The 25,824-nt window shown below is 39.8% G+C and overlaps 1 protein-coding gene across 1 annotated transcript; it reads left to right on the plus strand.

Moving 5' to 3' along the window:
* Positions 1–2,447: 2,447 nt before the first annotated feature.
* Positions 2,448–25,161, plus strand: LOC111657192 (tumor necrosis factor receptor superfamily member 11B). The gene is made up of 6 exons (XM_023409277.2): positions 2,448–2,646; positions 11,878–12,105; positions 14,203–14,347; positions 20,884–21,093; positions 23,260–23,484; positions 23,577–25,161. The coding sequence occupies exons 1-6, from the start codon at positions 2,599–2,601 to the stop codon at positions 23,969–23,971; spliced, it is 1,251 nt and encodes a 416-aa protein (XP_023265045.1). The 5' UTR covers positions 2,448–2,598; the 3' UTR covers positions 23,972–25,161.
* Positions 25,162–25,824: the final 663 nt, after the last annotated feature.

Here is a 25,824-nt window from a genome sequence, read left to right on the forward strand (position 1 = left end):
AAGTAACACGTCAGGAAGGCCTGTTGTAAATGTGTTTTAATGTGTGTGTGTGTGTGTGTGTAACTGCTTGAGTGTGTGTTTTCAGACGTCCAGTTTCCATCCCACCATTGTTGCGGTGCACCCTGACCTCGATGCTGAAAAATATGTGTGTGTGTGTGAGTATTTCTCTGTGCTTTTGAATTTATGCCTGTGTGTGTGTGTGTGTGTGTGTGTGTGTGTGTGTGTGTGTGTTCAGTCATCCTGTGGTGAGCTGTGACCTCATCACTAAGATTTCCCTCTGAGACTTGTTGGTGGGTGAGTGTGTATTTTCTCCGATTACGTTGAGACTTTGTGCTTCTACGTCAGCGGGCTGTGACATTTTGTCATGCCTCTGTTCAGGCTGGACAGTGCGCAGCTACAAAAAGACAGATGGAAAAGTAGATTTGTTTTTCCGACCTTTGGATGTCAGGGTCTTGTATAAGCATCATGCATTCACATCACAGTGTGGGAGCGCCCTTTTGGGTTTACTACGTGAGTTATGTGGTATCTATTATGCATTTTGACCTCTATGTGGGAGTTCCTGCTTTGGCTTGATGAAGGTAAATCTCTTTTAAAAAATGTTTTAAATGCTTATAATTAGGATAATAAACAGACTGCTGCTGAGGAAGAAGGCTGAGGTTTGAACAAGTTTCAAACCTGAAATATTACTGATATATGTTGCTGGATTGGCCCATTGATATCCATCTATCATTGGACTTTAGTATGTATTAAATCAGTGTGTGTTTTTTCTTTCAGAAAATGGAAAATGTTCTTTTGCCTGAATTGTCTATACCCAGAGCGGTTTTGTCAGACTGACATTCAAATGACTGCAGGGTGAACAATTGTTTTTTTTGGGGTTTTTTTTTTTAAAAGATCTTTTAGGAGCTTTCAACCACATCTCCTGTTCACAATAAATATACTTTCCCCTCTAGATCTGAAGAACAACTGTATGTTACACATGCAGTTTATTAACATATACACATTACATTAAAAGTAATGAATTGTCTCATATAGAATATTACAATCAAATGGCTCTGACACCCTGATACACTCAGTTTCTTTATTGCACAGAAACATTCACAGTAAGATTCAGTATCTGAAACATCTGGTCATGTTCTATTCTCAGAGTCATCTCAAACCTTTGGAGTATGATGTAAAAAAGAATAAAACACTGTAGTGTACTGAGGATAAGTTCTCTAATCAAAATGAATTTCCGTACATGAGTCCAGTGGACAACACGGCAGCGTGGGACTAACCCTGGTTTGGGGAACAGTGGAGACGGGGCAGCTTCCAGATGTGAATGTGTGTAACTGTGTCCGTGTGCTCCTGCAACAAAGTCGCTCAGCGCTCGGTGCAGCTTCCCTGAATGAATGATTAAAGGGTTATGAAAAATGGCAAGTGAAATCATTTGATGGCTGCGTAATTATAATAGATGCAGTAGATTTTTTGGCTGGAGTTTATGGACCAAACACCTGAAAATAAACTTTATGGAAAATGCTCAAATATGTTGTCAGCACAGAAAAACTTATTAAACTCAGTGTAACTCAAGGATGCAACTTCCTTTAAGCTCTGTGAACCAGCATGGTAGAGAAGCATGAGTGTTCAGTTTGACTATATTTTGGTCTTTGATGCTTAGAGCTCCAGGCTGAATCAGTTCCTCTCTGCACATGGACACTGTTGTCCATCTACACTGAGACAACATTTCCAAGTTTCCCTCGATGCGTGTTCAAATAAGCAGAACCCATCTTATGAAATGACTTTGGCTGGTCCAAATAAACAGCTGTCAATCACTGTATTTATGTGATGTCAAAGCAGGAGTCAAAACATTTATCCTGGAAAGCCTTTCTTTATTCACACTACCTTTTTTTCTTTTTTCCTTTTTTTTCTTTTTTTACTTTGACACATTAGGTGTAATACAGACCGGCTGTCATATAAAAACCACTTGTTCACACTGAATTTAAATATGGAAATGGTTACACTGGACTTCAGCACTGTATTATTCTTCAGTGCTCCAGTTGTCAGGAATATGTCTGTATTTTATTTACTCTACAAACAAACAAACAACTTGACACTTGAGACTGATGTTTTATCCCCAGGCCCTGTCTTCCTGTCTTCCATGTGCTGTATTTAGGGGTCCTTTGGGAAATATTTGTTTAGTGTAAAAAGTAGATTTCATCTGATTGAATCCATGAATGGGTCCCCCCCCCCTCATCTGATCTGCTCACTGGATGCTGTTTTTCAGACCCTGCTTTGTTTCCTCTGCATGTTGCCCACACGATTCACTACTTCGCGTAATCATCGCAACAACGCAACTCCTGAGGATGCAACGGTTTATTTTTAGGACTGCAGGGCGAGGGAGAAACATGGGCAGACAGAGAGAGGGCTGTGCACTGGATAACAGCTAGGTGGGTGGGCACATGCTCTCTCTCTCTCTCTCTCTCTCTCTCTCTCTCTCTCTCTCTCTCTCTCTCTCTCTCTCTCCCTTTCTGTCCCTCTCTCCCTCTCTCTCTGTGTACCGTATAAGTACCGATCTGTGATGGAGACCCCAATCACACCGCAGTTCACTTTTACGCAGAGGAGATGAGCGCTCGGATTGTGAAATCCAACCCCGCCATGAAACTGATAGTGGTGAGTAACCAGAGTATCTGTCTGCTGCTCTTCTACATGCTTCGCTGATCTGATCTGACACTTACTTACTGAAGGACTCGCATTTCATACTCTTTAAGTTATTTCTTTCGGTGGAATTCTTGCGAGACGTGGATTATTATTGCTCTACACACACGCGTGTTGAGTCAGTTTTGGTAGCTACGGGCAGTCGCCTTAGTTCAGATTTATTCACAGTAGAGAATAAAACAGAAAAAAGCAAAGTATTCGCATGGCATGTCTCCCTCTGTACAGCCTGTGCAGGTAGTTTGATGATGACTAATTTATTACAGGGGGACAATGATAATAACGATAATGATAATAATCAGTGTGCATAACAGCCAGTTATCAGATGTTTTGGTGGCAGCTTGTTTTCTCCATCACTGGTTTTGAGGAAACGATCTCTTACAGGTTTATACCATTGCGAGCATCAGGCTACTTGAGTACATACTCAGACCGTTTTCCTTATACATTATACCTGTTTTACATGGCATGCATGTGTGACTCATCTAAAATCTAAAAATAAAATCCCTCCACTATATCAGGCTACAGTATTTGTGTAGTATATTTGCATGACACTGGGATCATGACACCTCCCTCACTGGGGTAGATTTTCTTGCTGTGAAATACCAGCAGGGAACGGAGGGCAAATGCACCCAAACCTAGTTTGTGAGGGCTGACATGAATATTTACTAGGCAGAGGGTGTGGACAAAATAACACCTGACAATGTAATACAGTTTCATATAGCAGCCCTGCAACACAAGCTTGTGCAGGTAATATTTAGTTTATGTTGAAGCTGTTTCAACTTTAACCACTGAAGATGTAATTTGTGTAGCTGTTGCATGAGATAATACAATGTTTTGTGGTGTTTGTGTCCAGCTTCTGTGGGTTTATAGCACTAATGACAGCGAGTATCAAATGTAGTATGTTTCCTAGTGCTAAATGATTGTGAGATCTTTTAAAGGAAAATTCAGTCTTTGAAATAAATCATACTTTGTTTATAATGGAGGTTGTTTGCCTTTGATGATGAATGGAGCTGAAGCTCTGCCCACCTTCTTATTCACTCAGCGCCCACAAAAGGGACCAACAAACAAGATCTATGATTCAAATCAATGAATGGAAGTTGACTATGGGTCACATTTCCTATAGCATGTTTGAAAGGAATGAAACTTTACACTGTCAAAATAGAGACATGCGGTGTGTTGCCAGTAGGTGGTGTTCAATGTAGGTCCGTCTTCACACTAATTTGCTCTACAACGCCTCTCTGGCGGTTTTTAAATGTGTGCCTCCGGGGCACAGAGCAGTTATTTCATTTGGTGTGTTTTGCATGTTGGGCTGTGTTGGGGCCTTTGCGGGTTTTGCATATGTTCACGTACAGATGTGTATCAGGCCAGAAAGAGATTGTACGCGATAGCTATGTAACACTGGACCCACTATCTAGCCTAGTGGGCTACATGTGTGTTTGCCCCCGTACCTGTGTGTGCCTGTGCGTGTGCGTGTGTATGTGTATGTGTGTGTGTGTGTGTGTGTGTGTGAGACAGAGAGAGATTTTGTGAGGTGCATGGTCAGTTAACATGTGTTGTTTTAAGTAGGTGTAGAAGGCGGTGAAATATAACTGAATGTGTGTGTTGACATGTGCTTTCTTCCATTATTTAATATGTCACGATCCATGCAGAGTATTTCCGCTGTCTGTACTCTTCCATTGACCTAAAATAGGCAAATATTTTGTTGTTACAATTGTGTTCTGACGTAGTGCGCTTATGTTTATCCTTCATTCAGTTAGTCAGACAGTTATTTGGCTCACCGCACAAGCATCTATTTCGCCAACTAGTGAGTCAGTCGTCCAACCAGTCAGTCAGTCCTGACTGTCAACATCTAGCCAATAAGTCCATCTGCACAGCTCTGGGTCTCCCAAACCTTTTGCGTCTGTTTTCCTACTTGTCAGACACCCAGCCGCTCAGTCAGTCTGTAAGTAAGTCTATATTAAAGAGACAATTTTGTGTCCAAAACATTGTTTTGTCTACAGGTCACTGTGGGAAATGCACCTCATACACCTGTGTGCTCTTCCTGTTCCCCTGCACCCTCCTGAAACATGTGGTTGTCCTGTCTGCTGAAAACCTACATGACATCATGGGATGGAATATAAATAGTACGCCACTTTTAAGAATATTTCGCGTGCATTTCAATCTTTTCACGTGTTATTTCGGTCTTTTAAGTGATGGGTTTGGGCTTGGACTCAGTAGAAAAATTATATGATGTGAAGTGACACATGAAAAGCTACATATGCATAACGATAACATGTGAAATGACCTGGGAAACTTATTCATATGCCATTTGGTGATACCAGGCTGATTTTTGTTTGGGTTTTTGTTGACATATTTCACGTTATGTGTGGTGGAAGAGCGAGGTATGTACTATCTCTTATCGGGGCAGTCTTTATCTTTATGTCTCCTCTCCTTTACTCTCTGTTGTGGCCGTTGGCATCAGCTGCCAACTTCCCCAAACCTAGCACCAGGTTCACACGCAGATAGGCAAAGCTACGGAGAGGTCGCTTGGCCAGACTCGACATGATTTCTTTTCTTTTCTTTCTTTCTTTCTTTTCATTTTATTTTTTGTAGACAAACACTGGAGAAAGGGTGAGGAAGTGAGGGTACATACAGAGGGTGTGTAAAGGTACAGGATCAACATGTTTTAAACAAACAAGTACAAACGTTTATTCAGAAAGCAACGATTACCTCTGGAAGCTACTTCCGCACACCTAACTTCCCCTTTTCATTCAACAGTATTGATAGCAGATGTGTGTGTGTGTGTGTGTGTGTGTGTGTGTGTGTGTGTGTGTGTGTGTGTGGGCGGGCATGTGTTTGTGTGATTAAGAGACACAAAGAGCAGAAAGAGAGTAGGCAAAAGAGATACAACTGTTGTATTAGTGTCATGGTCGCACACAGGCCTTCATCTTTGTTTTATGTCATATTAAAAACAGCATAACTGATGTGATGCAAATGTCTCTGATGAATGTTTATCTGACACTAGATATGCAAGAGCATGAGGGGAGTTTGATTTATTTTGCTTAAAATCTTGACAGCCAGAAAATATAAATCTTCCTGCTTAAATGTGTAAACTATTCCAAATAAATGCAGCTACTGTTTTATTTTTTCTTTCCATACCCATATCAAGATCATTCACTTTAAAAGTTTCAATGCATACATACATACATGCTGTAAAAACACTCCATCACAAGTAAAACTAAATGCATTTAAAATCTTACTGAAGTAAATGGGTTTATTGAAGTTTTTAAGTTTAGTTTTGTCCAGTGGTTCCCAACCAGGGCGCTTGTGTCACAAGATAAATCTGAAGGGTTTTTGAGATGATTCATGGCGTAGCAAAGATGAAAAGTTGCACAAACTTTTATTCATTTTTTGATATTTGCTTTTTTTTTAAATATTGGATAATTTTATATCTTTGGGCTTCAAACTGAAACCACCCAAAAAGTTTAAGGTGGAATTGCTATCAACTGCTAGGCATCTTAAATGTGACCAAAAGCCCCGGATAGACACTACCTTTTCTGTCAGGGGTCACAAACCAAACAGATTTGAAACCACTGCTTTAATCTTAAACATTACATTGTATTTTATAATCTTATCACATGTTTTCTTTCTTTTTCTCTTAATCTGTAAAGTAAGTGGTAGTTAGCTGTCAAATAAATGTAGTGGAGTAAAAAGCATTTCCCTCTGAAGTGTAATGGAGCATCATAAAATATACTTAAGTCCAGAACTTGAGTTACATTCCTCTACTGATTGGACTCATATGACACTGGATGATTTTTCTATATTTGTTTCAAGAGTTGCTGGTCTGAGTTTCTGGACAAAAGGAGGACAACTAAAATATCTTTCTTCTTTTCAAAATCGACATTAGGACTGCAACCTATGATTATTTTCTCTAGTAACTGAATAATCATTTGGTTTATAAAATGTCAGGAAAGTGGACACATTCGGGGTTCTTGTTTTGTCCGACCAACAGCCCAGAAACGAAACATACTGAGTTTAATGTCTTAGAAAACAAAGGGAATGAGAAAGTATCACAATTAAGAAGCTCGAGCCAGAGAACACTTCTCATTAAGGCCAATTAATCAACATTTCATCTCTAATTGACATGACATATTGATTATTCATCAGAAAATAGAATCGAAAAATGTTTTTGCAAATTCAGCTTTGTTTGAAATATATTGTCTGGAGTTAGTTAAATGACCAAACAGCATTAAAATGTTTTAAATTTTCAGGTCATGTTTCATATTGTTCACGCACATAAATTCAGACTCAATTCAGTTTAATCATTAAGATCATTGATCATTTTAGCAGCAAATTCAAAATCAGAAGCACTGTTATATAGATAATGGGAGGAGTGTGTGAGGTGCATTATTGAACATATATATACTTAATTAACACTGCATTATTGTAATAGCTTTGAATTTTCAATAACCGTTTAATGATAGATGTCTTATCTGTCTGTGTATGACTGAAAACAGATCATAGTCCATCTTCATATGAACGCACACACACATGCACACACACACACGCACTCACACACATGCACAGTTGGAATCCCCCCTCAGACCACCTGCGTTCAAAAGTTAACTGAAGCCATGTGCCTGGTGGATGAGCTGGTGTAGTGTGGTTTGGTCCCTTTGTGCCATGGCTCTTCTCCTCATGCCATGAATTTAAAGCTGACCTCAGGCAAGCCAAGCTCTGATTCTCCTCTTTCTTTGAATTTCACTGTGCTGCACATTCAGTGTAACCCCTGAGCCTCAACCCCCGTCTGCTGGAAGTTAGCTAAATACTCTGGCTAATTTCCTCTGGATGCATTTTTCAAAGCTTCCACTGCCAAACAGGAGGGAAGGCATGTTTACTATTTCAAAAGGTAATTGTGATTTACTGAATTACATTCAGTAGTTTTTTTTACTTTTCTTTTCCTGCCCTAACTGATTGTGTCATATTTATCTATTTACCTTTTGTATCACATAAGAACAAATCAAAATATATTTGCCAAAGATAAGACACTGTCATCGAGTTACATGTCCAATTTTTTGAACACATTTGAAAGAATTGTAGCTCTAACTTATATTTATTAATTAATTCAATATGTTTTCACAGATGTGTAAAATGAATGAGCACATATCACCCCTTATCTGCAGACGCTGCTATCTTTACGAGCTCATATGGAAAGCAGTTGTGATTATTTTTGAGACTATTTTCGTCAGGTGTCTGAACTCTGTGCTTATGCCACTACAGTCCATCTGTCATGCAGCGCTCAAATGCAGTTGAGCCTGTGTCACCAAAATACAAAGCCGTCATAACACATTACTGCAGATTATCGTTATTATGTTATTTTTGACAACTTACAGGACATAGAAAAGCAAAACCCCTCCTAAGCCAAAGGCTTGGCATTATTTAAGGAATTATTACAATCAAAACCATATTAAATATTTTGGTCAAAGTATGTTTCTATAGATAAAAACAGAGTGGGGAAGCAGCCGTCAAAGAGTTCTCACTGTGTCTCGTGTGTGCTGCCTGTTGTGGGAAGCGTAATCCATCTCCCCGATACAGCATGGCCTTGTGTATATGTTCTTTCTTAAAGAACTAGTAAAAAAAAAAAATTGTCTTTGCCCTGCATAAACACAAGTTGTACCTCAAATGGGATTTACTGGGATTGTTGGCATAAGAAAAGTATATCAGATGAAGATGAAGATGATTTGACCAGTGTAAATATGTAGTGTTTTTATTTGAACCATTATTTGTCTGGGAAATGGCGACTGAGTGATCCCGCTTTTTCCAACAAGCTGCTTCACATCCTGCTCTCATCAGTTACAATCATTTACATAACAGCTGCTGTGTCTTGCTCAAGGGACTCTTCACGGCAGCTGCTTAGGGAAGGTAAGACTGTATCATTACCTTCATACTTTCATCCATCCTTTCCTCTCAGCTGGCTGTGCTCCATGTAGGATATGACTCTCGCTGAGCTCTGCTCTGATGATGCTAACAGTATAATTATGGCTGTCAGTGGCCCCTAGCTGCTGTGTAATTTGGGTTTCCAGTGGTCGTCCGTGATGTCGTCAGATGGCAGCTTCTAAGGCGACAAGGAGGGTGAAAAGTTCAATATCTCTTTTAGCTGCTGATAGATGAACTCTTGCACGCCAAAGGATATCTTCCCAATTAGTTCATTCTTAAAAAGTTGACAGTTTGTCTCGTCTTCTGTAGCAGAAGGCCAATGTGCTGGCTGTTTCGGAAGAGTGTGACATGACCAGTTAACGAAAGAAATTAAACATTTCCAAGGTTTTTCAGTGGAAATTTTTTTTATGTGTATGTCATATAATCTTAGATTTAAAATCTAGATTTGACTCAGTCACCCAGTGTGGACAGTTTATCGGACATTATTCAAGTAAAAGCCACTAGAAATGGGTCATGTCTGTTGAATATCCTCCTCAAAACGAGGTGTAGAAAGTAGAAGCTAATTGGTTCCAGACTACAATGGTATTCAGTGTGAGCTCACATGCCTCACTAGTGATGACTTCTACTTTTTTTCTATTTTTCATTATTATTTTAGCAGTGAGTCTCATTTATTTTGTTGCACGGGTTTAATGGCGCATGAAATCAGGAAAAATAAAAGAATGAATGAGAAGCAGCAAAGGTTGCACCGGACATATATGTTTTTAATCGTTTGAAAGGGATTTATCTGATTTATTAACATAAACATCCATGAGCACGTATATGTCCTTTGTGCTTTGATTTTTTTCAACATACATTACTGTTCTTACTCTTTTCCTTTAATATATATAGTCTGCCAAACTACTGTGCTGTATGAAGGGTTTGAAAAACAGTACGAACCTGACCCCTTCCACATGTGCACGGGCTCATTGGCTCTGATGACAGAGGAGGCTCCAGTTCAGCCAGTAAACTCATCCTGACTCGAACTAAAACCCAGGTGACCCTCTGTCGGACCCTCAGTGCACTCCACCCTCCTGATGTTTCTGAATTGATTGGATGTGGTCTCACGGCTTAATAGTGTGTACATACGCCTCTTAATTTGAAGAGCAAGACTATGATTATGGGTTTGATTCCCGCTGGGGCCACCCATACTACAAACAAACACATGCAGTCAGGGTACTGCACAGCAAGTGGCGGTACCCTGAAAGCCTTCTACCAAATGTTGTGCTCAGAGGTCGATAGGTTTTGCCGGGAAAACCGCTGCGTTCGCCGGGCTGTTTGAAGCTTGGGTTTCTATTATGGTGTGTGAAACCCATTCATCTATTTTTACTTTTTCTTTTTCAATGACCTCCATTGCAAAAGGAAACAAAAATAGAAGGATTCAAAGTGAACCCACACATTTTTTTTCTTCTTCATGTTTTGCATCATTTCAGGCTGATGTACTGTAAATATATAGGCATATATGTATAGTGTCATAAATCATGAGGGGAGAACACACAAATACAGTTACACATCTACATGAACAGCAGATAAGATCAATATGGCAGATGGTGTCTCTCTCACACACCTTTTTGATGAAAAGGTTTCTGTGGTATTTTGTAATGAATGAAAGATGCACAACCTCACGTGTGCACACACACACACACACACACTGAAAATAACACTCTTTGGAATGATTTATTCTTTTGTTTCACACACTCGTACACTTACTCTAGTAGACAGTGTTTTGTTGTGGCAAGTTATGTACTTAAGGTAAATGGGATGAAGACAAATACACACACACACAGGAAGGAGGTCAGTGGTGTGTTATGTATTCTGGTGGTGAATGGGGAAAGCCCAGTAACCTCCAACAGTTCTCTTTATGAACAGCAGCCAGGAGAGGAGACCACAGAGCAAACAGACCAACACTGAGGAAGACAGTAATTGGAAATGAACAATGATATATATATGCGCGCGCACACACGCACACGCAAATATGCAGCAACACACTCATTCCTGCATGCGTGCACTCCTACACGCACATGCATGAATGTTTTGTAGTTAGTTGTTTGTTGTATGGATTTGTTTGTTTTTGAAGATGCACAAACAAAGATGGTGGAAAGCAGAAAACCACATACACGCATAAACACACACACACACACACACACAATGCAAGGACGGCCTATTGTTAGTTTGTCCAAGCAGCGAGGATGTATCCTGGCCAACGGGAAAGTCCACAGAGCCAATGGCTGAGGGCCTTCAGGGTGGAAGGGGCCTGTTGTGTGACATCTGGTCTGCATGTGGCCTCGACCAGCTGCATGGCTACAAGTCAAACATGTGCACCAACTGATATCTTAGATTTTAGGTTAGGCCAAAGTTTCTGCTCAGGCGATGATACATGGGCTTGTTTTTGAGGAAATAGCTACATATGTCCGTCTCAGACTCTCGCCAGCAGCCACCCACTGTACAATGCGTCCATTCGGATGGGTTGCTTTTAGGGGGGAAAAAGATATATGGGTGTGGTCTGCTCTTGCTCCAGGGCGTTATTTAACTGCTGTAGATCACCCTGGAATCACTTCAGATGCTTTTCAGCTACAAAGCAGCCTATCTTACAGAGCTGCTGACATGAGTAGATCACTGGTGAGGTCAGAGAACACAGGGCTGAACAATTAATGTCTACAATCCTGTGTCATAGGCTATTAAATTTTAATTTAATATGAGCAGAATGCTGGCATGACTGAAACATCTGAATTTGTTTAAAAGCTTTGGAAAACCGTTAAAATGTCAGGACAATATGCCAAAAGTGCAAGAAAATAAATCCGAAACCCTAATCAGGGCTAATAGTCAGGATAAAATCATGCTCAGAGCATTTAGTAAAGTAATGATTATGATTTCAGGAACATAAACAGTCAGCAAATGTACAAAGATTAAAATTTTACCGTCATTACCGTTTGAAAGGTTGGACCTGTGCAGTAATCTGTGTCCATGAAACTGCTTCTGAATTTCTCCCGCGACTCACTGAACTTCACTCTCCAAAGCAGAGGAAATCACTTTAGCACTGCGTGTCCACCAGGAGCTTCAACTTTACAGCGCTGACCTTTCTTTCAACTCTCACTTACTGGAAGCTTTGGGTTGGCGAGTGCTCCAAAATATAAAAATATCTGAACCTTTAGCCAAAGAGGAGCTGTGCACGAGATGGGTTTTTATTAGAGACTTTGTCACTGCTGTTGACTCAGTGCTACTTTCCCTCTGTTACAGCTCTTCACAGCTTCTCTTTCCTGGGCCTTCCAGCAGCAGGCCATACCGCCGAAGTACCAGTATCGCGACCCCGTGACGTCTGACCTCCTTCTGTGTGACCAGTGTCCTCCTGGCACAGCCGTGAAGCAACACTGCACCGCTGACACACCTACAGAGTGTCAGCCCTGTCCTGAGAGGCATTTTGCTGAGAGCTGGCACTGGGGCGATACGTGCCAATACTGCACCTCGGTATGTATAAGGGCCAAAATGTTTACACATCATCTTAATATTTAATTCTCTGTTTTTCATCTTAACAGGCCCCTAAGCTGCATTTCTGATTGAGGCACTGTGCACTTTAAGCGGTGTGACTGTAGTTCTCATGAGAAAACACCAGTTTCTGTATCTCCATTGTGTATCTACTCATACTTGAGTGAATCAGCCAAATCTGAACTTGCAGCATATCATGGTCAGGAACTCTGCTAAAGTTAATGTTTTCATCCTACGGCTTGTCCTTTATGCTACTCCTTTGTGGTTTTTCTGGTGTCTTTTCCTTAGATGCATGACCATACTGTTTGTTTACATTTTGGTACAGCATCTGTCATTTTTTGAAACCAGCGTTTCCACTTCAGTTGTTGTTTCTAAAAGTAAAGTCTGAATGTGCTCATTGTGGTAGAGTGATCTTCCCCCAGAGTTTAGATGTTTTCCTCTCTGCCACTCTGGATAAATTATGTAATACGGCCACTATTGTTATGGTCTCCTTGAGGTGTTTTTATATTCTGTGCTAGTGTGCTATCATTTTTTAAGATACTATATGTATCTCAATGGCAGCTGGGGGCTCAAAAAATTGGGGAGGACATGAGGAAAACCAACCCACAGTGTCATGTTATTTTACGCTAGTTGGCTGAAGTAAAAAGTAAGCAGTAAAACAATGGTTTGCAAGATTTCTTAAGAACAATCACTGTGGACTCTGGATGTGAATGAACTGGGTGTAGTGTGCCTAATATATCACCAGAAGCCTGTCAGTCCAACGAGGGGTGACACAGCACCCAATAGGTTAAAGTGGGAATTTTACACAACACCCTAAATTAAAAGGGAAAAACATAAATCATTAAAATCTGGAATTGTTAAAAACAAAGCAAAAATGAAGTGTGTTAGGAGTCCTTCAGTCTGTGGGAGGTTTCCACTCCACTTTATATGTTGAGAGATTATCCTTATAGCTGCTGTGAGGCCGGTTGTTGCGTCCGGTCTATCAAGAGCAAGACAGAGATAAAGGCTGGCTGGCTTCTTTGGATCATGTAAAACTCACTTGACTCACTTGAACATCCTCCACGCCGTGCAGCCTGTGCAGCAGTCCGTCACCCTTACTGGGATCCAGGGAGCAGAGTGCAGCAGCATGTCGTCGAGCCACCACACGTCTCCAGCGAGGCAGCAAGGCCTGAGGCTGCGACATCAGTGCAGAGCTCTCCATCCGATCCCTGGCGTTGTTCTGCCACTGCCACGCCACAGTCCAAATCTTCAGAGCTGCTACTACAAGCTAACTGTTACATTGGTTAACGCAAGTAGCTATTGCTACTACTTGATAAAAAAAGAGAAAGGGAAATCTGAACGGAGGAATTTTGGACTCTAAATTACATTGTATATTCAATTTACATGTTTTGCAATGGACCTGTTATAATTTATTTTCTAAGATGCTCCTTCTGTATGAATCTATCACTTCACCACCAGTTTGTCACAATCACATAAAATACAGTGGTAGAGAGATTCTGGTTGTGGACTGGTTAGGGAGGACGTCCTCTGTTGGAGCATTGTTTTACGTGTTTTGGCCAATCACAGATGAGCATAAAAGAATAATTACATTAAATTGATATAAGAAATACTTCCCTAAGAGGGACAGCAGGAGTCTATCCTCCTCTGTCCCCCACCATCACTTCACAGACTGCTCTCTCCCCTCTGTCCTGTCCTGCAGGTGTCACTATTGAAGCATATCAATCAGAATTTCGATATCAGACTTTTTCCAAAGAAGAAAATTATTTTCTAAATGATACTGAGATTTGTTAAATGTTTATTTCAACCAGTTACTCTTTTAAATATTTTGATCTCCCTGAAAGACAGTGGAGGAGAAACCTCCTCTGTCTCTATGGACCAGACTGCTCTGATGTATCTTAACTATAAGTTACGGGAGGCAGCTTGTGAAGCAGCACGTCTTACATTACCATGTTTCCTGTGCACATATGTACATATCAATAATGTGCTCCTCTGTATGCTATTGTGTAAATGTAGCAGCACCCATCAGTGTCAGTAGGTTTGTAGCGTCTGACGGTGCCCCTCTGTGTTTGCTGTCCTCAGGTGTGTAAAGAGAAGCAGTTAGTGAAGCAGAACTGTAACAGCACCCATGACCAGCTGTGTGAGTGTGCTCCAGGTTTCCACCTAGTGGTGGAGTTCTGCATCACACACAGCACCTGTCCACCTGGCTACGGAGTGACAGCTTTAGGTAAGACTCAGATGAACGTTAAGATTATTATTATTATTATGTAAAGTCACTTGTGATGGCAGATTGCTTTTGTTTTACATATATCTAATAAAGGAGACACCCGGTTATATTGTGGGTTTTCTGTCCATCCGTTCAGCGTATAAATTAGATTTAAATCAGAAAACCAATGAATAACAGTAGGTATCTGTACCTCACCAGAGAAAATTAGGAATTCAGTCAGCAGACAGCCTCAACTGCTTTAGTTCAGTTTAGTTCAGCTCTTTAATGTGAGAAAAGTGCAGTCCGTGTGTATGTGTTTATGGGGATACATGTGGATCCGTGAGTATGAGTGTGACCATGTGTACACATCTATATACAGTTCAGTATGTACTGTATACGTTTATAGTATTTTCAGTAGAAACCCAAAGTTGTTTATTTTGTCTTTCCTTTAATCTTCTCGACTGCTTTACTCTTCCACTCTCTCAAATCAATTCAATTCCAAATACGCTGGACCGGCATGTCTGGAAGGAACCCTCACGCTGCCAATGCAAAGACACACATCAGTTAGAGATCACTCTTTCACATTGAGCTGCCCTGTCTCCTCCTATCACTGGAAGCCCCTCTGTCTCTTTCGCCATCCACTCCGTCTGTGAATCAGATGTGTTCCAGATGCAGACATCTCTTTTCCAAGCTTGACTCTGGCTCTTTGTCTGTCTGTTGAAATTCTTTCTTTCTTTTATTAGCGCGCACACACACACACACACACACACACACACACACACACACAACCAAAATCGCATATATACTTTGTCTATTATGTTGTATGGCCACAATGTCACTTTCTCTTTGTCACTTTCTTCTGGATCTTGGTCCAAAGACAAAAAGATGATGCATCCCATCTCCCATATGATTGTATCCCATGCAGTCATGGGATACAATCACATGGGAGATTAATATTTAATTTATTTCACCTGCGTGCAATTTGTGTCAAATGAATCTGAATGATTTAATGTGATTTTCCATGGAGTCCAGGCCTTACTTCCTCATAGCTCCGTATGTACGTGGCTTTTATTTCTCAGTTTTGATTAATTTAGGGGGAGTTTATCTGAGTTAAGGAAGTTGACTAATTCATGTTTGTTTTTATTACATATTACATATTAGTAATGTGAGCACCCTTCACATTTGACATGAATCTGTTGATCCTAATATCTTTTGTGGCTTCTACCTGAGATAATACTATACTGTCAAAATGTTCTGCAGCAGTTGTCAGCATTAAACGAAGCCAAAATCAATCCTAAAATTGTAAAAAAAAGTTTAGCTTATCTTCCTGTTACTGTCTGCAGAAGCCAGCAGGTGTTTATAACAGTGATGGTGATATACTGTAGAGGTGTTTGATTATGATGTTATATACATTATCTGTCAGTTAAAAAGGATGACTGGTCTGTCTTATCTCCAGCTGTTTTAAAATCAGCAAGAGAAAATGACATTTCCTCCAAAGTGCTTTATCACTTGTTCCTCTTCGTACATCATTATGAATATTTTACAGCATAATTAAAGAGGAAATGTTAAAGACACTGATCAGTTTGTTTTGTCTCAATTAAATGGCATTACCTTTCCCCTACATTACTGAAGCTGAGCTTCCTCTTAGATTTCTCTGAAACCGGGTTCAACCTGAACAGACTCATATATACTGTCTACCATAGAGATTTCTTTTAAGTCATTGTGTGAACAATTTCATATCAAGATCTGAAACAGCAGCAGATCATCACTTCAGAACTCAATTACAGTGGAAAGACAAAGTAAGTGAACCCTTTGGAATGAACTCTGTTCATGTATAAATCGACCTTCGTTGGATCCGCAATCAAACTACAATTATAAACAAAATCAATTTTAACAAATAGCACATAAATCTTTGTATTGTCTTTGTCCATATTGAAAACATTATTAAAACACTCACAGTGTAGACTTTTGTCTTATGTGAACCCCTCGGCTAATGGCATCAACAAAAGTTGAATGGAGTCAGGAGTTATCAAACCTAGAATCTAATCAATGAAACAAGATTTGATGTGTGGGTTAAAGACACTTTGACATTTTGAGTTTGGTCTTCACAAGAAACTGCTGATGTGAACCAGTCCTCACAACAAAGACATCAGGATGATCAAGAACTGATGATTTGCATAAAGCTGAGAGGGTTACAGAGTCATCTCAGATCTTTAGATATTCATCAGGCCACAGTCAGACAATGTGTCTATAAATGGAAATGTGGCTACTCTCCCTAGAAGTGTACGTCCAGCTAAGATAACTCCAAAAGCACAACGCAGAATGATATAACAAGAAACATCCAACAACACTTAAAGTCTTAAAATAATTATTGGAGCTGGTTAACATCTCTCTTCATTAGTCTACCATATCCAAATTATGGTGCATGGTTGTATGGAGCATGTTGTCCTGCCATGGGCACCACAGATGTAGCCAAAAAAAAAAACATTACTGTGCCCCTGAGGTTTGCCAAAGAGCAGCTTGACACTCCACAACACTCCTGGGAAAATGTTTTACAGACTGATGAAACTAAGGCTGACTTGTTTGGGAAGAACATGCAGCTCTATGGTATAGAAAGGCATTACATACTAACATGAAAATATCATCCCAAAGGTGAGGCAGGATCGAGGGAGCATCATGATTTAGACCTAAACAGCTCCCCATCATCAAGGAAAATATTAATTTCCCACGTTTATTAAGGTGTCTTACAGGACATCTTCAGGGTGGCTGTCCCCCTGCTGAAAGTCGGTAGAAGTTGGGTGATGCCAGAGGACAGTGACCATAAGCATGAAATTAAATCCACTGGAGAATGAAAGTCCACCATTTGAAGTGGAGCTGCTCACACCAGACATCCTAAGAAAATAACTGAGCTGAAAAAGCTCTATAGGAAGAACAGGCCAAAAATCCCTCCTGAACATTGTGCAGGTTTGTGATTATTGCTGCCAAAAGAGGTTTGACCAGTTTTTAAATCCAAGGGCTCACTTACTTTTTCCACCAGCACTGTGAATGTTTAATGAGTGTGTTCAGCAAAGACTCAAAAGATTTGGATTGATTGTGTGATATTAGCTTGGTGACACTGCTTCTGTACATTTGTGACTAAGATGATGATCGGATCAAATTTTATGACTAATTCATGCAGAAAACCAGGTCATTCCAAAGGGTTCTCGCCACATCTGCATCTGTTGTGGTGTCAACATCAGTGTCAGTCATTACATTTTTTTTTTTCCATTTTCCCTCACAATACAGCACAAAATGCAATCTTAGCTAGTTATTAAACCAGGCGCAACCAAGGATGTCATTATCATGGTGGATATATCTGACCTGATATTCCTTGCAGATTTTCTCCTGCGTGCGTCACTAGTGATTGTGGGCAACATAAAGACAGGCTGTTGCTGAATTCCAACATTCCAGTGAACAGAATCTGATATTTCTACTGGAATCACAGCACGAACTGGCACCGCTCTTTCATGACTTCATCTTAGACCTGAGACCAAAATCTGCATAGATGAAACAACATATTTCCATGGATGCTGGTTATTATGTGACCCCTGTAGCACTGACACTGCTCAAAGATGACACAACATTTCCCATAAATTCCTCTAACATCAGTCTATGATTGGACTTGAAAGTACTGAAACTGCAGACATGAGACAGCAGTTCAGGGGATTCCCCTTTTTGAAGCTGAAGGACTTATTATGTAATGCCTTGAGTTGCGGTTTAAACCTTTAAACCACAGGATGTTAGAAAACCCATGGTTCAGTCTCCCGACAACACATGCCTTTCATGACTCCAGTCCTTGATCTATTGGTTTGGCAGTTTCTAGTTTTGATTCTGTCTCTTTTTGGATTTTTAAGTCTTTCTAGCTGGTTTAACTGTTTTTGGAAACTGAGTTTATTGAGCAGTAGCAGCTAGGAAAGACACAGGGTAACACGGTATATAAGAAAGAAACAATAATTTATGGAATTGAATAATACAAGTAATGTCTTTCCTTTATTATGAGGCCTGCAACAGTTACTATTGATTCATCTTGTGGTTATTTTCTTGACTGATTGACTGTTTGGTCTGTAAAATTTTAGGTGCCCATCAATATTCCCTAAAACCCTGTAATGACATCAAAGAGCTTGATTTGTCAGAGAAATCGAAATATATTTTTTAAATTTGTTTTTATATATTACATTTTTACTTAACCAGGTAAGTCCCATTGAGGTTGGAAACCTGTTTTGACCTGGCTTAGACAACACCATAAAAAGTTGTCAGACAAAACAGTGCAAAAACAGATTTAAAAAAAAGTCTAAAACACATAATATGAAAATAAATTAGACAACAGATTGAAAAATGACAGATAATTGTCACGACCAGGCAAGGACTCAGGACACAGATGCAGGGTTTAATTGACTGTTTTTATTGGCTCTTCAGAGGGCCTCCAAGTGGAGAAATAAATAGGCTATAAACCTAGGCCTCGCTATACATGAGGCTATGAAAAATATCAAAATAATAATCACTCCACTAAAGGAGGAAAACACAATGGGCTATTAAACATTATCTGTAACTAAAAAAAACTCTCCAGCAAACTGGAGGCTCTACTCTATAAAAGGTAAGTAAACAAAAGATCACTCCACACGGAGGAAACAAAAGGCTATGAAATCCTTAACTATGAAACTAAACTAGGATATAAACTTACAACTCAAAACTCTCTCTTGGAGGAAGAAGAACACAAAACTTCAGGAACACTGTGACAAGGGCTGTGAGAAAGAGATGGGGTGCACGCACGCAGACGAAACACACTGGCACAAGACAAAGGGAGACACAGACTATTCAAACACTGGGCAAGGGCAACAGGTGAAAACACTCAGAGGGCAATCAGACCGAGACGCATGAGGAAGGGCAAGTGACCTGAAACGAGAGGAGAGTAACTTTTCAAACTAAAACAGGAAATGACAAAACAAAACACGGAGACAGGACAAAACCATAACTAGACCTCAATGCGATGTGACAATAATAAGAAAATGCTATAAGTAGGTGCAATTTGACCAGGGATACCAGATTCATCAAGCTATTATAAGGTTTAATATTTCATAAGATGGAAAAACAAAGCAAGTCACTACAGCTGAGACACTGATTAGTTGCTAAATATTTTTCTCAGTCTAATTAAAGTAGTTAATTAATCGACTAACTGACTTTCAGCTCTTCTTTATGTTTAGATGTTTTTTTTAAAATATGCATTTAATTGCAGTCAGTTTAGTTAATTAATATACCCCTCATTGTGTAGACAGTACAGCTAGTGCGACTGCTTTAAATTACATCCAAACCTATTTCTTATGATGGTGAAGTGCTAACGAGCTGATTTTGCACAGACAGCGGAAATTCTTAGAAAAAACAAAACAAAAAAAAAAGACTCACGCTAGCATATGAAACCATATTGCATATACGCTAACACATTCTCAGACCTGTATTGTACATGCTTTGTCATCAGTGGTGCAGGAAACATGCAGTTTGCAGTTTGCTTTATGCATATCAGCTGGTGGTTTCATGCATTAAAGCTAAATGGTGAAATGTTTTCAAGAAAGAGCACATTGTGCCCTGATAGCGGGAAATTAGTCAAAGGTTAAATCTGATATAGGCGTAGCTCATCCTCCCACAAGGCTTTCACTTCTATACTTCAGCAATAAGAATAAAAATGAGGATGTGAGCCATGAACTGGCTGTCATATCGTCATGTGTGCCTTGGGTCATGTACCAGAAGCTATCGTGGTTTACTGTAAAGGTGTCATGGTAACTTCTGAATAACATAATATAGTATCACTGTAGATTTGTTAAAATTTTGCAGGGTGTCATAATTTTCTGGGTTAGATAAATAGGTCACATTATTACATCTAGTTATGGTCAATTAAACACATAAATCAATAATGAAAGGTACATAATGAGTGATATGATTGATAATTTGTTTCAGATATTATTTGCAAATTATATTATTACTTTATTATTACATATTTTATAATGTGATAAGATTATTGCACATTTCTTTCCTCTTAGTCAATTTAGATTGACATTTTATTGTCATACTTTTTAATGCATTTATATTTTGATAGAATTATACATATAATATGAAGTATTGCACATAATATTCTAGCTAAAACAGTGTGTTTGAAATGTGAAAAGTGTGAAAATGAAATATAGATATAGAAATTGAGGAAGTTTTGTGTGTAGTGAATAAGACCAGTGTGAGTCATTCTCATAATCACACAGTCATCTGTCTTCATGATGGGTTGTCACATGTCGCTGTGGTTTTAGTTCTTGGAACCTTGGTTCATGGGCTGAACTGTGCACATCATGTTCACACTGAAAAATGCTTTGATGCGTAAGATGAAACTGATGATAGTAAAAATCAGAAAAATTTGCAATTGAGTGTTTTCTCACAGTTTAAAATTACACATTGTCTTTTAACTGTATAAACTCTCTCAAAATAATGTTTTCATTCATAAAATTAATATACCAACATACTGTGTGTATCTCCGCCAGGTACACCCGTGAGTGACACTCTTTGTGAGCAATGTCCCGCTGGTCATTTCTCCACCGGCGGCTCCTCCACCGAGCCGTGTCAACCACACACTAATTGCTCTGATTTGGGCCAGAAGACACTGAGATGGGGCACGTCCACTTCAGACAGCCAATGTCAGGACAAGACGGCAACACTGGAGTGCTCTCAGCATCACACTTTGTGCCACACTGGTGAGAACACACTATACTGCAGTGAGACTTAATCTCTAATAGGTTTTCAAAAGCAGGCTGGAATCAGGGTAGATATCATTTGTACAGTGTGTGCACAACACATACACACGCACACACACACACACACACACACACACGCACACACACACACACACACACGTGATTATGATTCTGAGTAAACCTCAATTGTCAACAATTTAAAATCAACCAGAAGAGAATTACGTCAGACATGTGGTCATTTTCATTCCTGAATGCAGGGAATTTCCTCGGTCAGGTTTGTCGTCCAGATTCCATTCTTTTCCAAATTTTTGCGTGCCTGAAAACCAACACAAGAGCGAAAAGCCAAAGTAAAGGGTTGAATGGGGTGTTTGAAGCACTAATGTCATAATGACCCATGATGGGTCAATTACTTTTTTAACTATCACATCCTCAAGCTGCAATAACAGAGGAAACTGAGTCAAGGCGAAATGAGATGAGAGACGAGCTGGTTAGTCTTTGTTACTCAGACTTTAACTATGACAGCCGCTGACAATTCATTTTGGAGGACAAGCTTCAGATATGACGCTGACTTCCAAGGAGCTGAGAAACCACAGTCACAGAGGAACACACATGCAGATGCACAGACCCGGGCACACTCATGCGTACTGTGCAGCGCACACTGGTGTCCCTCTGGGAGGGTGAGGCTCTCATCACACATTCATCAACAAATTGTCTTCCTGTTAACTACACAACCACAGGCTGCCTGCAGCAAATCCTGGAACAGTTGGGATTCCCAAAGCTACGTGATTTTGTTATAACCACGGGGATGTCAACGTCAATTATTGACCAAACCACACTTACAACATCCAGACATCAGAGAAACAAAACTAATATCCTCCTAACATTAAACTCAATAATACTGCACCAACCTCGGTTTCAATTCACATTTTTTTCATGTTTACTAGTGTCCCTCCTGTTCTTGCAAGTCAATCAAAAAATATTTTCACACATACATGAATGCAGAAATGTTTTGCACTTGTAGGACAGTCACAATCATATAATCTTCAGCTTTGGCTGCCCTGGATATAAAACTGGTGTCAGATTGTCTGTAATGGGAGCAGGTACGGCTAAGGTTTCTCTGATTTCAAAAAAAAAGAGAAAAGAAAAGAAAATGCTACTCTTCACAAAAATGCTTCTACCTTATAAGGAAAGCTTGTGAGATCTTGGCTTGCAGAAATGTGTGACACATACTGATGAAATACGATAGGCGTATGTCTGGTGCAAACCGGCAGGATAGTGCAGCACATTTCATGACAGCTCAAATCAGTTCACTTCAGTAGGTCATGCAGCTATAATCACTTTGGTGCAGAGGAACACAGACAGGCTCAGTTTGGTTTTGCTGGTCACACTCATGTCAATAGTGGTTCTGTGCCGTCAATGGGGAACAGAAAGAGGAAATCCTTGTTTCTGTTGTGGTCACATTACAAGTCAACACTATACACACACACACGCAAACACACATAAACAAATCCAGACATATAACAGGCTGATGGGACCTGGAGACCAAACCACACAATCAGAATCTAGTCTGAATGTCACCTGTGTCCCATGAATGAAACCTCTGTGGAGAATGAATTTGAGCAGAACTGGTCATGAGTTCAATTGCATAATGTGAAGCTACCACCCACTAAGCTTATAATTGAATTTGCTGAAAAAAACCTCAAGAGCACATTTACCTCTTCATCCCCATTTCCCTCTCATCCTCATGTAATAAAGCCACAGTCAGAGGATTTAAGTGAGACTATGTAGTTTTTGCACTCACTGTGGCCACAAATGACCAATGCTGGAAAGTGGTAAAAGTGTCATTACATCAGTGAACTGACTCAGTAGGGTCAGTTATGCAGCAATATCTATTTAAAGTTTGCTTTCATTAGCTAACATATGCCACCATAAGCTGCTGGTCATACCACAACAAGTACGACTGATGCAACAAAACCTCAACGTGCGCTGGACTGATAACTTTTTATTTGTAAGATTGCTCTTGAGATTTCCTCTTGCTTTAAGCTTTCAGAAGTCCCGCAGCTTCACCAGTTTGTTTCATAATTTCTTTCATGGACTATGTCTATCTACATTATCATATTTCATTTAATGTTATAATAATTTAAAAATCTAAAACTGTTTTTAAAGATGTGACCCTGTGTGAGGAGGCAGTCTTCCAGAATCTAGCTTCGCTGCGACTGTCCTCGGTGCCCCTGGAGCGGCTGATGGAGAGTCTTCCGGGGCGGAGGGTGGATCGTAAGAGCCTGGAGAGGCTGAAGAAGGCCTGCTCTCCTCAGCAGCAGGTCCACCACCTGCTGCGACTGTGGAGGGAGCAGAACAAAGACCAGGACAAGCTGTACGGCATCATTCAAGGTACAAACAAAATCTGCACATTATAGTTTTAGCCAATTCTTATTTCAAGCCCTGCAATTGTATATTAATGTTTTTGTATCCCGTCCCTCCAGGTGTGAATCACTGTGAGAGGAAGGTCTCCCGCTGCAACGGCCTGAAGAACCTGACCCTGGATGACCTCCTGAAGGTCACCCACAGCCTGCCAGGGGTGAAAGTAAAGCAGGAGGACGTCCGGGCCGTGGTCTCCACCTGCCTGCCCAGACAGTACATCCTGGAGCTTCTTCACCTCTGGAAGACAGCAAACTACGAGCTGGATCTAGCCAAAGGTCTGTCTCACAGTCTGAGGGTGCTGCGCAGCCAGGGGGCGCCACGCTATCTGCTGAAAGGCCTGAAAAAGATCAGCCGCATCATAGGAGCCACCTCCACACACAAGATGTATGAGAAGATGTTTGTCAATATGCTTCAGGATGAGTTGTGTTTTAAGGCTCATAAGCCATTAAATGAATAAGGAAATGGGAGGTACAAATAGGAAAGACACTAATACATTGTCAAAAAGTCGACACACAAACGCGTAAAAACGAAGTGAACAGGGGGATAAATGTATGTGAAAGAGTAACAGACAGGGGCCACATGATAATGTCAGGTCTTTAAGATATCACCAAATGGTATCAAGCTATGCACATGGAGCCTAGAGGTATTTTGTCATAAAGGCAAGATGGGAAGATAAATTCTTCTTCCTGTCTTTGATTTTTCTATGCCAGAGTAAGAAGGTTTTGATTATATGATGTAATAAGGGATGCTCATAACTTCACCCCGAGTGTACAGTACCTGTCTGCAGTAATGAATCTGATAAGCCTTAAAATAAAGAAAAACACTATCACACATCTGTGTACTTCAGGCAGACCTAAACAAAAAGTAAAAAAAAAAAATGTTTCCTGGAAACTTTTTGACCGGAGTCTGTGAAAAAAAGAGAAAATATTTAAGATGTAAATAGCACACTATTTTATGGAAGATGGGCTGGCAGATGTTGTGTTGTTATTGTTGTTGCTTTCTCGCTGTTTGAGAGGAAGGATTTGGTTTCATAATGAAATACATGTATTTTCTACAGTTTTCCTTTTGTTTGTTGGTTTGCTCTGGACTGCTGGCAAGTAAAGCTCATCTGATTTTTTTTTTTATATATATATATATATATATATATATATATATATTGTCAGCTTTATGAATGTACAAAGGAGTGCAATTGTTTTCTATTTAAAAAAAATAGTTTTACTTTCTGAATATGTAAAGGCTTGTTTTTATTACTTCATCAGAAATACTGGATTCCAAATGCTGCAAGTTCATGAGGTGATATTTGTTTTATATTTTGTTTTATTACTTTTATATTATTAAGTGTATTATCTATATTGTATATATGCTTGACTGGTCCTCTTTAAGCTCGTGTAACTTGTGAACACTCACGTCTGATTAAAATCAGTTTGTAAAAATGCATTGTCTTCATAAATAAGCAACTGGCAGACAGATGAATGGTCGACTTTGGTCTTTTCTGCTGTGATTGAACAGAAAAACTAAACAGGTTCAATTTTTTTCTTTAATGTTTTGCTTTTGTCTTTTAATGTTGTAAACAATATTAGCTAACAGGACTCATTACCACCGGCCACTGGTCAAGAGCTAATAAATCTTTGTCCACTTTACTAAACACTTCTATGTGTAACCACTTTGTTTTTTGAAAAGACACATTTGTCTGAACATTTTTGAATAAGTTACTGATGAATCAATTGTTGGGCATTTTAGTTTCCTCCTCCGATGGCGACTGGGAGCCAACCTGCAGATCCGGATCAAAGGCTCGACTCTTCACATGCGTCATGAGTATGCAGCTGAGTTAAACTCACAGGCAGTTTTAATGGCATACATCCCAGGCTGCAGCAAAGAGATGTTAACAGGTTGTTGCCATGGAGATGTGTTGTGCACTCTGCGCGGTTTGAAACACTGAGACGTATTAAATTTTAATGTTTGTATTATGTAAAAGAAAAAATTACATCCATCATGTTGTTCAAAGTGACCCACAAGATAAATTAAGTTAGAAACAGATTTTCAGACTCTTTTCTTGTCTGGCCAGAATATAAACATGAACTTTTTATAACTAAACATGGGTGTACCAATCGATTTAAAACACTTCCAAGCATACATATTACATTAAACATTCAACTAAACGCTGGGCCGAATGAATAAAATTCTCCATTACAGTGCATCTTATGTTATTTCTTGCCACTTGATCTTACACTGGTACAACTTTGGCGACATGTCAGTGCGCATATTCCAGGGACAGGAAGACCCTGCTGCTGAGAAGCGTGAGAATGGAGG

The sequence above is a fragment of the Seriola lalandi genome, unplaced genomic scaffold (genome assembly GCF_002814215.2).
Source record: "Seriola lalandi dorsalis isolate HSWRI2012SDOR001 ecotype SW California unplaced genomic scaffold, Sedor1 jcf7180002054387, whole genome shotgun sequence".
NCBI classification, from domain to species: domain Eukaryota; kingdom Metazoa; phylum Chordata; class Actinopteri; order Carangiformes; family Carangidae; genus Seriola; species Seriola lalandi.